This window comes from Notolepis coatsorum, assembly GCF_963971535.1.
Source record: "Notolepis coatsorum genome assembly, chromosome: 3".
NCBI lineage: Eukaryota > Metazoa > Chordata > Actinopteri > Aulopiformes > Paralepididae > Notolepis > Notolepis coatsorum.
In genome coordinates, this window is record NC_140167.1 from 65931203 (window position 1) to 65943922 (window position 12720).

Below are 12720 nucleotides of genomic sequence, written 5' to 3' on the forward strand. Positions count from 1 at the left end.
GCAGCGTGGGTGGCGCGATATTATTATGACTGATGACTGCGATGTGAAAGGCGAACTCCAGCCTCAAGTCCAACACAGCGCGTTGCCGCGTCCTGGGGCTGCCGCGGGGCGTGGCCGCAGCGGGTCACGTGCCTGTCGCGGCCAATCAGGCCTACCCCGGAAATGGAAACGGTTGCGGAACTGATACAGGCATCCCGAATAAGTTCCTCACAGAGATTTCCAAAGTTGCAGCTCCTTGCTTTTATCCGTAAATCACTGACATATGATACAATTGTCGGGCACCCAAGTGCGTCCTTTGCCGAATGTCTTCCCCCCGCTCTGTCTCCCGTTCTTCCTCTCTCTCTACCGGACTGCCCGGTAGTACAAACAAATAAAAATCTACCAAAAACATAATGAATTTTTTTTTAAATAAATTGTCACCAGCTTTCTGATTTCCGCGTGTTAAACTTGTGTCTTTCCATTGTGATATTAGTCTATGGGTTACACATCTCAGAATTATTTTTTGAGACATTTGGGATCCTCCTTGGGTTCCTCTGCAGCGATGAGTCTTCCAACGTCACCCGGCTCCCTCTGCTCCGCCGCATACACAAAAGATTGTTCCCTCTCAATAGCCTCTGGCTCCGCCAGATTGAGAAGAATGTATGTATGTACAGGCTGGCTTGTCAGAGTGTGCCGCCGCTATGACAATATTCTTGCTTGAATATACGCCAGTTCTTGGCTATGTTACCATCAAAGAGGAGGGGATCGGAATGCCGGAATCCTTCTGCCATGTTAGCCGCGGCAGGCTACCACACTTGGTTCAGTTGTTGTCGTCCTCACTTTTTTTTATCCCGTTGGAGGAAGCACAGTCCTTGACTAAGGTCTGTGATCCCGCTTCTGACACCATGTTGGAAGTTGGTCTGAATAAGACAACTTGCTAATACTTAAATTAAGCCTGCCTCTCTCTCTACGTTCAATGATGATGATCAACGAAGTAGCCAAAAGTTACACTATAAACTAGTCTGCTATAAGCTATTCTCCCTCTCTCTTTTGTGTGTGTGTATACATTTACTATAGGCTACTCTTTTTGACATGGATTAGGCCAATTAGCCTTAACAATCCTGATTCCTGAGCCTATTATATTCAAAAGGAAGATATTGATTTAAATTAGAGTTGTTCCGATACCGATACCAGTATCGGAAATGCCGCCGATACTGCCTAAAATGCTGGTATCGGTATCGGCGAGTACTCTCTAATTCTGCGCTCCGATACCATATGACGTAATTTATCAACAACACTGCGGTCTGTTGAGTGAGCATTATAAAACAAACGTGTTTTTAACCGACCGTGAATTAAAGTGTCAATGCCATTTGTAATTTTAACAGCAGATACTTTCCAGATACTTTGCCATCGTCCCGACAGAACGCTGTTGACGGGGAGCTCTGATGGGTTCGCTTGGTGGTGTTATTAGCATTGAACAGCTAACCGAAAGCTAGCGTTAACTAACGTTAAAGTTTTAGCTTTAACGTTACCTTGGCTAAAGTTGGGGCTATTCATAATCCAGCAATAATGGCTGCAGACCTACAAGCAAAGTACAGTAAATTGGCAAAGGAGTATTCCAAGTTAAATCACATTTTCACCAGTAACGTTAGTCTTTCCTACCAGTAGCTCATGCTAGCTAACCTAACGTTAGCTCACGTTAACGTCATCACTGATCGACCACCTCGCGTACACAATTAATGACATGTTGCGGACAGCCATATCGTGACAATGTTTAGCTTTTAGTGCCAAATGATAAGAGTCTGAGGCGGAGTCTCAAAAGAGAATGTTGAATATTTATTGTGCAAAAATCACACGGAGCCTTGTGGAAGCAAGTGCAGCAACGAATAATGTCCGTGTGGAACTAATGTGCCAACAACCTTTCCGTGGGTGAACTCATTGAGATAGTTTTCAATTACTGATACTAATACTAATCTATACAATCACCTGTTGTTAACTTGAATAAATACCATTACTTTATAGTTATTACTAAAAAACAGTATATATAAAACAGTAGTTGTATACAAAAAATTTAAAAAAAAGTTTTATAATTTATATAATATATATATTTTTTTAATGTATGCACTGGTATCGGATCAGTATCGGTCGATACCCGAAGCTTAGGTATCGCAATCGGATCGGGAAGGAAAAAATGGTATCGGAACATCTCTAATTTAAATATGTATAGCCTAAGCCTATATATAAAAGATATATAGAAAGAAAATGTAGATTACTCACCCTACTCATGTACAGTAGGCAATTAAGCATCCACACTACACAGCATTTATAGACATAAATAACCTTCTCATCTCCTACTCTGGGTATTCAGTTTGAGTAGGTGGTGTCAAAGAGGTTAAATTTAATTTAATAAAGAGGCAACTATCCATGGGACCTGACCTGAGGATACTAGTAAAACGTTTTGAAACATTCAATTGCCAATAGAATCAATTGTTGTTGGTAAATTTGTCTGGTACATTTATCGTTTAGGTTAATCGACTAATCGATTAAATAATCAACAGATTAATCGATAACAAAAATAATCATTAGCGACAGCCCTAGTTTGCACAGACTGTAGTGTGCATGGCCGCATTGACGTTATATTGCTTTTGTGGCTAACTAGCCAGAGCTGTTGGTATCCATTATGAAAAACAGCATGGACTGAGAAAGGACTCTACCAATCAACATCATCGGTGAGTAGTAAATAAGGCTAGGGATCCCGAATTCTGAACTTTACCCTTTAAGAGGGAAGTGTGTCCTTTATTACCCCTTGAATCGGGGTTAGGGGTCATCTGCGGGCCAAAGGAGGAAGCATTTCACACACGCAATAGCGTGCTTGCATGTATATCCGTGTCTGTGTGTGTGTGTGTGTATAAATCAGTGTTGCATGTGTGAAATTCTTCCTCCTTTTGGCAGGGTATTTTCTCCAGGCGCAGGACGGGCCGTCATTGTGGCCCTGACCCTGGACAGAGTCTAGGTTTAGAATAGCTCTACGGTATAGTTCTAATAGCTATACGGCATAGTTCTAATAATTATCCACTGCCTTTCCTCTACATGGCGACCTGTGGCCCACATAACCTCTCAGGTTCAGCAGAGATATGAGAGAGAGAGAGAGAGAGAGAGAGAGAGAGAGAGAGAGAGAGAGAGAGAGAGAGAGAGAGAGAGAGAGAGAGAGAGAGAGAGAGAGAGAGAGAGAGAGAGAGAGAGAGAGAGAGGAAGAGAGGAAGAGAGGAGAGAGAGAGGAAGAGAGGGGGGTGAGAGAGGAAGAGAGGGGGGTGAGAGAGGAAGAGAGGGGGGTGGGAGAGAAAGAAATAGAGAGAAGGAGAGAGGGAGCCAAAGAGAAGAGAGAGTCTTTAATCAACACAATCAGAGATATGGAGAGACTAATCCACCTGGCCCAGCAGGCATCCCTTTCTCTTTCTAATAATTAAAATATCCAAATCCTTCTCTATACAACTATTAGATATCGTCCAGGAAGCATACTGTAGTCCCTTGAGAGGGCTGTATTCATTGATAAACAAAACAGTGCACATGTCATTGATCATGTATCAATTGAATGGGCCAGGAAAGCGACCATCTCTGCTCTGTGTGTATAAAACAGCCAAGAGCTAAGCCTAAAAATGTTTTAAATAAAAAAAATTATAAAAATAGAAACAGGAGTTGTCGTGCGGCCAGTCCCGGTGAATGCCGCGCGGCACATTGTTGTGAAAACGAGTTTGGCGAGTCCCATGTTTCTACTCATAACATTCTGTATGTAATAGGAGCTACATTATATTTGATTAAGTTTATTTTACACTGGGTTAAAGAAGCTTTGACATAAACGCACTGCATTAAAACTAGTCTATAAATCGTCATGATTATCACATGCAGACTGCAGTCCGCGGCGGCAGGTGTCTTGTTTAAATTAAACTTCCCGTAACAACGTAGATCCCCCCCAGAGAGAACTCTCACCTTTCCTTTGAGGTCCAGGATAAATATCGCAGACGCCGACATCGTGGTAAATACTTCCCAAGCACAATGATTAAGCTGATATGGGGTCGGTTTATAGTACAATTCCGTAAAAAAATTGTCATTTGATTGAGCTAAATAGTCGTTCCCATCATTGTCTTCTCTCTCGCCGTGTTTCTCTCCTCGCGACTCGACACTTTGTCGCGTCCGGGTAGCTAGTCAGTTTGAGCGTCATGGTCTGTTCTCACCCAAAGCGGCCAAGTCTAGCAGCGCGTGCAGCCACGCGGTACTCGCGCGGTACTGCACGCGCTCCTCTGCATTGTAAATTAATTGAATGCGGCCGCGCTGCTAGACTTCCGCTTTGGGTGAGAACGAACCATTCGGAGAGACAGACCTGTCGGACCGCTTTCAGCTGATAAGAGGCTCAGTAATACAAACTGGATGAATGCTCTTTCGAGGATCAGCATGGCTTCATTATGGCCAGTCTCACTGGTCCTAACCCAACCCCCTCCAATGGTCATTTACCTAGTATGGTTTTGTCAATAGTCCAATGTACAATTTTGCTTGTTTGTACAGTGTCTCCCCCCCCCCCCTCAATGTACAGTTTTGCTTGTTTATACAGTGATTCCCCCCCCCCCCAACCACCTCCAATGTAAATTACCCAGTATGTTTGTCAATATCCCAATGTACCCAACCCCCCCCCCCACACAACCCCACCCAACCTCCTCCAATGTACAGTTTCTACGTCAAATGTATATACTCCCTTTTCTTGACTCCTTCTGTATCACAAACAGTACTGTATTTGCAAATCTGGTATGTCATAAATGTATAGATGTAGCAGTACTGACTATCTGTATGTCATGTATGTCATATATGTCCTGATGAATTGAAAATGGGGGACCCTGATGTAAACAAGACGAGAGTCTTTCTCTGGTCTGCATCCCCTTAACAATTGTGTGTATTGAGCTGTACTGTATTGTACCCATTCTGCAATCTGTTAATAAAGTTTTCAATCAATCAATTCAATCACAGATGACTTCAAGTGTTAAATAATGTAGGCGGCCACTCTAGTGTTGTTGTTGTTGTTGTTGTTGTTGTTGTTGTTGTTGTTGTTCCAATTCCTGCTGCTGGCATGTAATGTTTCAAGAACTGAGGTTAGGATCATTTCAACTAACTTAACTTTTATTTCAGTTTCAATTAATTTATGATGGATCAAATCAAATGTATTTGTAAGGCAAATCTTTCCGGTGACAAAATGGCATCCAATGTAATAAAAAAAGTCAACCAACGAACTTGATTCTTGTACCGGATCTCCTCCCTGGTAAACAAGAATACCCTGAAGACTCTGGCAGGAGCACTCATTCAAGGGTACTATACGACTATGCTTGCACCTCATGGTACCAAAGCAGAAAGCACCTCAAAGGCGCTAAAAACAAAATTACAAACATCTCAAAACAAACTGGTCAGACTACTGCTTGACCTTACTCCTATAGAACCCACCTCACCCCTGCCCACTTTGACAACCTAGGATGGCTTAGAGTAGACGACAGAGTACAGCAACTTGCAATGGGCCTGGTCTACAAGATACACTACACGACCAAGGTACCCATGTACATGTCAAAATACTTCCCAAAGGTCAGTGAATACCACGATCACAACACCAGAGGGAGCTCCACAAATCATGTTAAACCCAGATTCGGCTCAAACAAGGGACTAAACACGTTTCGCAATTATGCCACATCAATGTGGAACGCCCTACCCAAAGCTGTAAAGGAATGTGAATCACTACCCACTTTCAAAAACACTGTCAAAAAACACCTACGGGAGACTGCAATTCGAAAACTGACCCCTGTAAATGTCCAACACAACCCCCTCCAATGTACAGTAAATTACCAAGTATGGTCTTGTCAATATTCCAATGTACAGTTTTGCTTGTACAGTTGTACAGTGTCCCCCACCCACCCCTCCTACCCAACCCCCCCCCCCACCCACCCAACCACCTCCAATGTACAGCCCCCCCCCCCCCCCCCCCCCCCCATGCATTTTGTTTTTTCAGAATCTGAATCTTGAATATTTGAATTCCTGCTGAATGTTGTGTCCGTTTATTTTGTATTAATGTTACACGGTTCAAAGTGGGGTGGAGATTGAATGGGAGATATAGTTTATATATATTTTTTACTTTATTGCCAACAGCAATACAATGACAGTACAGTACAGTAGCTAGCCATATCACTGAAGAAGGACATAGTTCCGAAAAACATGTCTGTTTCCACTTCAGGCTGCCATTAAAAACATTGAACCTGAGAGTGCTGGTCCGGCTACCCTGCTTTTGATATACAGTAGAGTACAGTACAGTACAGTACAAATGACAGTACAGACAAAATAAAATAAAGTAAACATTTACAAATATCTAACCTTGAGATTGGGTCCCTCCTCCAAAACGTTCCCGCTTCACACAAATATACCTATAATGTCCCTCTCTATATATACATACCCATAATACACACATGTACATTTCCCTCCATCCTGTCTCAAAGCAGTGTGTCCCAAGCCTACCCAAGATAGCTATAGTAATTGACCTCCATCTCCTCTCAAAGAGAGGCATCTTCAGCTGTAGCTGGGCTGTCATGTGTCCCATCGTATGTACATGTTTAACTTTCTGTTTCCATTGAGCAGTCGTAGGGGGCTCAGGTTTCATCCAGTTAATAGTAATAATTTTTTTTTGCAATCATCAATAAGATGTGTAGTATATAGTAGCCTACTGATCCGTGTCCAACACTTGTTCACTCTGTATTTCTAACAGAAACAACATTGGGTCCATGGGGATGTCTGTTTCCAATATTTTCTCTATTTCTTCTTTTATATCCTTCCAAAATGTCTGTATTTTTGGGCAGTCCCAGCCAGAATATGTGTGTATGATCCCCAACCATACCACATTCCCTCCAGCATTTGTTGGTAGAGTCCTTTTTGAAGACACAGGCTGTCAATGGAGTTCTGAAGAATCTCATTTTGACCTTCCAATCAAATTATTTCCATAACTGGCTTCCAATCCCCCTGTGACAGTTAGAACACATGGCCTCCCAATCCTCATCCTCCACTATTGTATTCATCTTTAGTTCCCATTTTTCTTTAATATGTAGAGTGTCATCAGACATGTATAGCCTTAGATTTTGGTACATAAGGGATATTTGTTTTCTTGTCAATATCGGGCTTTCACAGTCGTATAAAATGGAATTCTATATTGGTTGGTTATTTCTTAATAGTATCCCAGTCTGTGTGTTTAGTGACATAGTTTCTAATTTGTAAATATCTGTATAAAAGTCACTTGATGGTAGAGAAAATCTGTTTGTAGTTGTGAGCAAGGCCAGATTAAGACTTCAGAGGCCCCTGGGCCAGATTCTTGTGGAGGCCCCCCCACACACACGTGGATGCACGCACAGTGGCGTTTTTTATATGTCACTTTAAAAAATATATAGAATACCGTAATTCCTCTAATAGTAACCCCGGCTTGTATTTGTTTCAACTGTAGTGGATACCAGGCTTGTATTAGGAGGAGGAACCAGCTCATTCGCGTTGGTGTTGGGGCTGGGCTGTGGAGATGCGGCGGGTGTATACGAACAGGTGGCACTGGCGTCAGCCACTGGTGGTGGTGGGCCGGCTGAAGTTGAACTAGAGGCTGCCGCTTCCTCTTCTCTGTCGCTAGCATCAATAATAATAACAACGTTAGTATTCTCGTCCTCTCTGCCCGCGGCGCCTGGCTCAGCCTCTTTAACGTTGCTGCTACTAGTGCTAGCCAGGGGGCTATCCTCCTCCTTACCTGACGGGGTGAAAAAAGTAGCGACAGTTGGTATGCTTTGCCGAAGTAACGCGCTCTTTCTGTCCCTTTCCTGTTTAGACTTTAACTTAGCAGCTCCGCTTTCCCACCGTTTTACTTTTTTATCCATGTTTTTTGAGTGTCACAGTCTCAATTGATCATACAGTACTACTCGAGACGAGTCTTAGCCTACTTGATCAACTTGCAAGTGCAATTCTCGCGATCAGTGGTCACCTGACCTGACCTGACAGTGACCCCTGGACCTGGACGTCAGTGTCACGTAGACTCAACGTCTCTCACCCCTCATTATCAAACAATTTGCAATACAAAAAATTTAATAAAAATAGATAGAGAAGAGATGAGATGATACTAGTAGTCACTATAGATGCTGTGAAAGTAAACGCTGGATGAGGATCTGATTATATATATATTTTTTCGTATCTCTTTTATTTTTTTTACTAGTGTGTAGTGTGGAGGCCCCTAGTCGCGTTATTTCTAAACCTAGCCGCATTTCTGGCAAGACGCTCTCTGATTGGCCGACGCCTTTTTCTACACTGGTTAAGCTTGGCACTCTTTCGAAGTTATTTAAGGTTAGAGTTTGTCTTAGAGCGTGGCGATAGAACGCCAGGTAGTTTGCAGGCTGTTTGACGAGGAAATGGGCAAAGACACAGCTCGTCACGCGATTGGGCAAACATGTCAGTGGCCAATCAGAGAGCGTCAGTCAGTGCCAATCAGAGAGCGTCTGCCAGAAATGCCGCTAGGTTTAGAAATAACGCCCCCTAGGGCCCTAGTCACTAGGGGGAGCTCGATGATATCCGCTATCAGCACCGACGGGTCCATGCTGTCTGTCATGAATAATGATCCCAATCTGCCTTATTCGTGTCGGGGCTCCACTCCACTGGTCAAATTACTTACTCGTGAGTAGTACGTCCGTTGATAAAGAAAAGCAATGTCCACAGCCGCTCCGTGTATAGTAAAGATATTCAAATGGTTTATTTGCATAGTCTTTCTTTACAGAAGTGGTCCTGAATCTACTTTCCTAAATATTCTTGTCACTCATGCACATACTACTACAAGGTAAAAAAAACTGTATCTTCCCAGTCTCCAAAATCACCGCCGACTCCACACAGGAAAATTCCTTCGTAGTGTACCAGCCGTGAATCTACTTGCTGGCTTCTGGCTTCAGTTCATTGTTGAGTCCATCCTTTCGGTCCTGTCCAGTCTGGTCGAAGATGCAACTGACCCAGAGAGAGAATCGTGGCTATATATAGAGACCCAAACGTTCCAGAAGGTTCGGTTATGACATCATACAGTGCCATCACGAATGTTCCCGGATATTCTATCATGATGTCATACGGTGGTTCTTGAATGTCCTATGTTCTAGAAAGTCTATTATGACATCACCACACCGCTCTAGAAGGTTCTAGGTTCCAAAATGGACGGTTCAATGGCATTATCTAAATCCAATCAATATTAAACATTCATGTAATAATAATAACCAAAACACTCATATGACCTTTACAACCAACTTCGAAAGAGTGCCAAGCTTAACCAGTGAAAGAAAGAGGCGTCACACGATTGGCGTTACCAGAAACGTCAGTGGCCAATCAGAGCGCAGAACGCGAACGCGGAACAGGAAATCCGTTGGTAAAAGTATTCAGGCGTCGGGGCTGGGATGTGGAGATGCAAGTTTTGACTTTTTATTGCTGTTTTTACCTCAAACGGAAAACCTCAAACTCTTATGAAGAGGAGAAAAAATATTAGCCACTTGCAGACGGCAGGGTGTGACGTACTGTATATTTTAGTTGATGAAATATTTTTGTTGACTAAAATATTTTAGTTGATGAAATATGTTTTCATCCAGTGTCACAGTATGACATCGATCTCCAAAATAAGAAAAAAAAATAAAATAAAATGTGGGGCCTCTAGTGACGAGGGGCATCCAAAAATGTTTAAAATAAAAGTTAAAAAAAAATAAACAAATATTTGGGGCCTCTAGTGACGAGGGGCCTCCAAAAGGCCTCGAGTGACGAGCGGCCTCCAAAAAAATTAAAAATTAAAGTTAAAATTTTTTTTAAAAAGATTTGGGGCCTCTTGTGACGAGGGGCCTCCAAAAGGCCTCTATAGTGACGAGTGGCCTCAAACAATAAAAAATTAAAGTTAAAAAAAAAGTAAAAAGAATGTTGGGGCCTCTAGTGACGAGAGGGCTCCAAAAAAAATAAAAAAATAAAATTTTAAATCATTTTTTTTTTTTTTTTTGGAGGCCCCTCATCACTAGAGGCCCACGGGCCGCGGCCCGGTCGGCCCGGTCGTTAATCCGGCCCTGGTTGTGAGAAAGACTTTAATGTATTCCCATCTAATAGTCGGTCAATTGTAATTAATCCCTTATCAGCCCACCTTTTGTACAGTATGTGTTATCCCACATGGATGGGAGAAACTATGTTTCCTACTATGGGCATAGCCCTTGACAAAGCTGCGGTACCTTTTATGTGTTTTTGAACTGTGTTCCAGATGTTCAGTGTATGTTTGATCCATATATTAGTTATTAAAAGTTTTGCTCAATAGAGACCCAACCGGTTTCCATATCCTTTACAATCCAGGCCACCACTGCTTGAAGCTGAGCAGCCCAGTAATACAGTCTCAGGTTGGGTAAGCCCAGGCCACCTCTCTCTTTTGTTGACATCAATATTTTTAGTCGTATTCTTGCCCTCTTTTTTTGCCAGATACATTTTTTATATCAGTTTTTCCAACATCTTAAATGTGGATTGTGTTACTCGTATAGGGATGGATTGAAATAGGAAGAGTAGTCTTGGTAGGATATTCATCCTCAATGACTCTATCCTGCCAAAAAAAGACATGGGTAGTAAATCCCATCTATCTAGATATTTTTTTATTTCTTTAATCAGTTTGTCGTGGTTTGAGGAGAATAGTTGAACTTGTAGTCTTGGGTGTAAGAACAACACCAAGATATCTGAATCCCTGTTTGGATTTTTTTAAAAGAGACCAAATCGTCTAATTGGGATGGCCATTCCCCAACTATCATCATGGCTTCGGATTTGTTTATATTAATCTTATATCCTGACACTTTACTGTATTCACTTAGGCTATGTAGAAGTGCGGGGACAGAGGTAGCAGGGTTTTCCAAAAATAATAATATATCGTCTGCGAATAGTGATCATTTGTGTTGATCATTTCCTAGTGGTTAGCAGCTAGTGGTTCAATGCTGAGCGCGAACAAGGAGGGCGAAAGGGCGTCGCCCTGGCGCGTACCGCGCCCCAGAGAGAAGAACTCTGAGCAGTGTCCATTTACCCTAACTCTAGATCTGGGGGTTTTGTAAAACGTTTTGATCCATTCAGAAAACGGATCATTAAAGCCCATATGCCTGAGTGTCTGATTTAAGAAGGTCCAATCGACCCTATCAAATGCCTTCTCTGCATCTAAGCTGAGAAGCATGGTTTGACGGGGTGTCCCCTCTGGCTGCGATTGACTGTAGGTGCAAGGCTCTTCTAACATTATCAGTTCCCTGCCTGTTGTTAATGAAACCTGTTTGGTCTGGTTTTATAAGTTTACTAATGTGTTTTTGTATTCTATTTGCTATAATTGAGGTCAGTACCTTTAAATCCACACAGAGAAGGCTGATTGGACGATATGACATACATTGGGTTGGGTCTTTGTTGTCTTTATGGATTATACTTATCACTGCATCCAGCCATGACCTCGGTGGGTCCCCTTTGTCCAGAGCATAGTTGTAGACCCTGCATAGGCATAGCACTGGGGTTAGCTCATTTACAAATATCTTATAGTACTCTCCTGGGAAGCCGTCTACTCCTGGGGATTTGTTATTTTTAAGTTTGAGTATACTCTCTCTTATTTCTTCTTCTCTAATTGGAAATCTCATCATATCTGCTTCGTCTACTGTTAATCTAGGCAGGTTGATTGAGCTAAAAAAGGATTCGATCTTCTCTTCCTTGTCTGGTTCATCTTCCTTTTTATATAGCTTCTCATAGTATTTAGTAAACTTCTCTGTGATATCTTTAGGTTGGGTTAGCATCTGGTCTCTGATTGGGCATTTTATCTTGTGTACTACTCTATTGGATTGTATTTTACGTATCTGAAATGCTAACAGGCGGCATGCTCTATTTCCCATTTCGTAGTATGTCCTATTTACAAATCTCAGTGCTCCTTCCGCCTTGTATGTTAGCAGATCATCCAATTTCTTTCTATTTTCTTTTAGTAAGCCCAGATTTTCCACATTTTTGGATTGTTGATGTGCTGTCTCTAGTCTCTTAATTTCCTTCTCCAATTCATTTTGTTGGGCTAGTCTTTGTTTTTTAATCTTGAGGAAATGGCAATAATATTGACCCTCATCACTGCTTTAGCCCCCTCCCAAAGAACAGAAGGGGAGACAGTTTCATTGTCATTGAAGGCGAGATATTCCTCCCAGCCTTTACCTATTTCCTTTTGTATTGCTTCATTATTTAATAGTGAGACATTCATTCGCCAGCTATTTAAACTGTTTACTTGGTCCTATCTTTATTTGACAGGGGCATGGTCTGAGATAGTAATTGGTTCTATGTTGCATGTATTAGCTCTGTATAGGTCTGTTCTTGAAATCAAAAACATGTCCAGTCTAGAGTAACTGCTGTGTACCTGTGAGTGACATGAACGTATATTCCTTCTCCCTGGGGTGTGCACAGCGCCAGATATCCATCAGTCCCAGTTCCTCCATCATCGCCAGAAGAGCATTCGTTTTTTTGGACCGGGGACCTGTTCCTGCTGGGAGTCTATCTATATTATTTCTCAAGACACAGTTAAAGTCTCCCTAAAGGAGATATAGTTTAAGTAACGCTTTTATCCAAAGCGCTGTGCAACTTATGCCTCACATTCACACATCGATGGCGGAGCCAACCATGCAAGGTGTCAGCCTGCTCATCGGGAGCAGT

The 12720-nt window shown here is 42.3% G+C and overlaps 1 protein-coding gene across 1 annotated transcript in view; it reads right to left on the reverse strand.

Moving 5' to 3' along the window:
• Positions 1-4172, reverse strand: part of ap1m3 (adaptor related protein complex 1 subunit mu 3) — a 112578-nt gene extending 108406 nt beyond the window's left edge. Inside the window, exon 1 of the mRNA XM_084310026.1 lies at positions 3967-4172. Within this exon, the coding sequence (XP_084166152.1) occupies positions 3967-4008 (42 nt within the window). The 5' untranslated portion in view covers positions 4009-4172. The remainder of the gene's footprint in view (positions 1-3966) is intronic.
• Positions 4173-12720: the final 8548 nt, after the last annotated feature.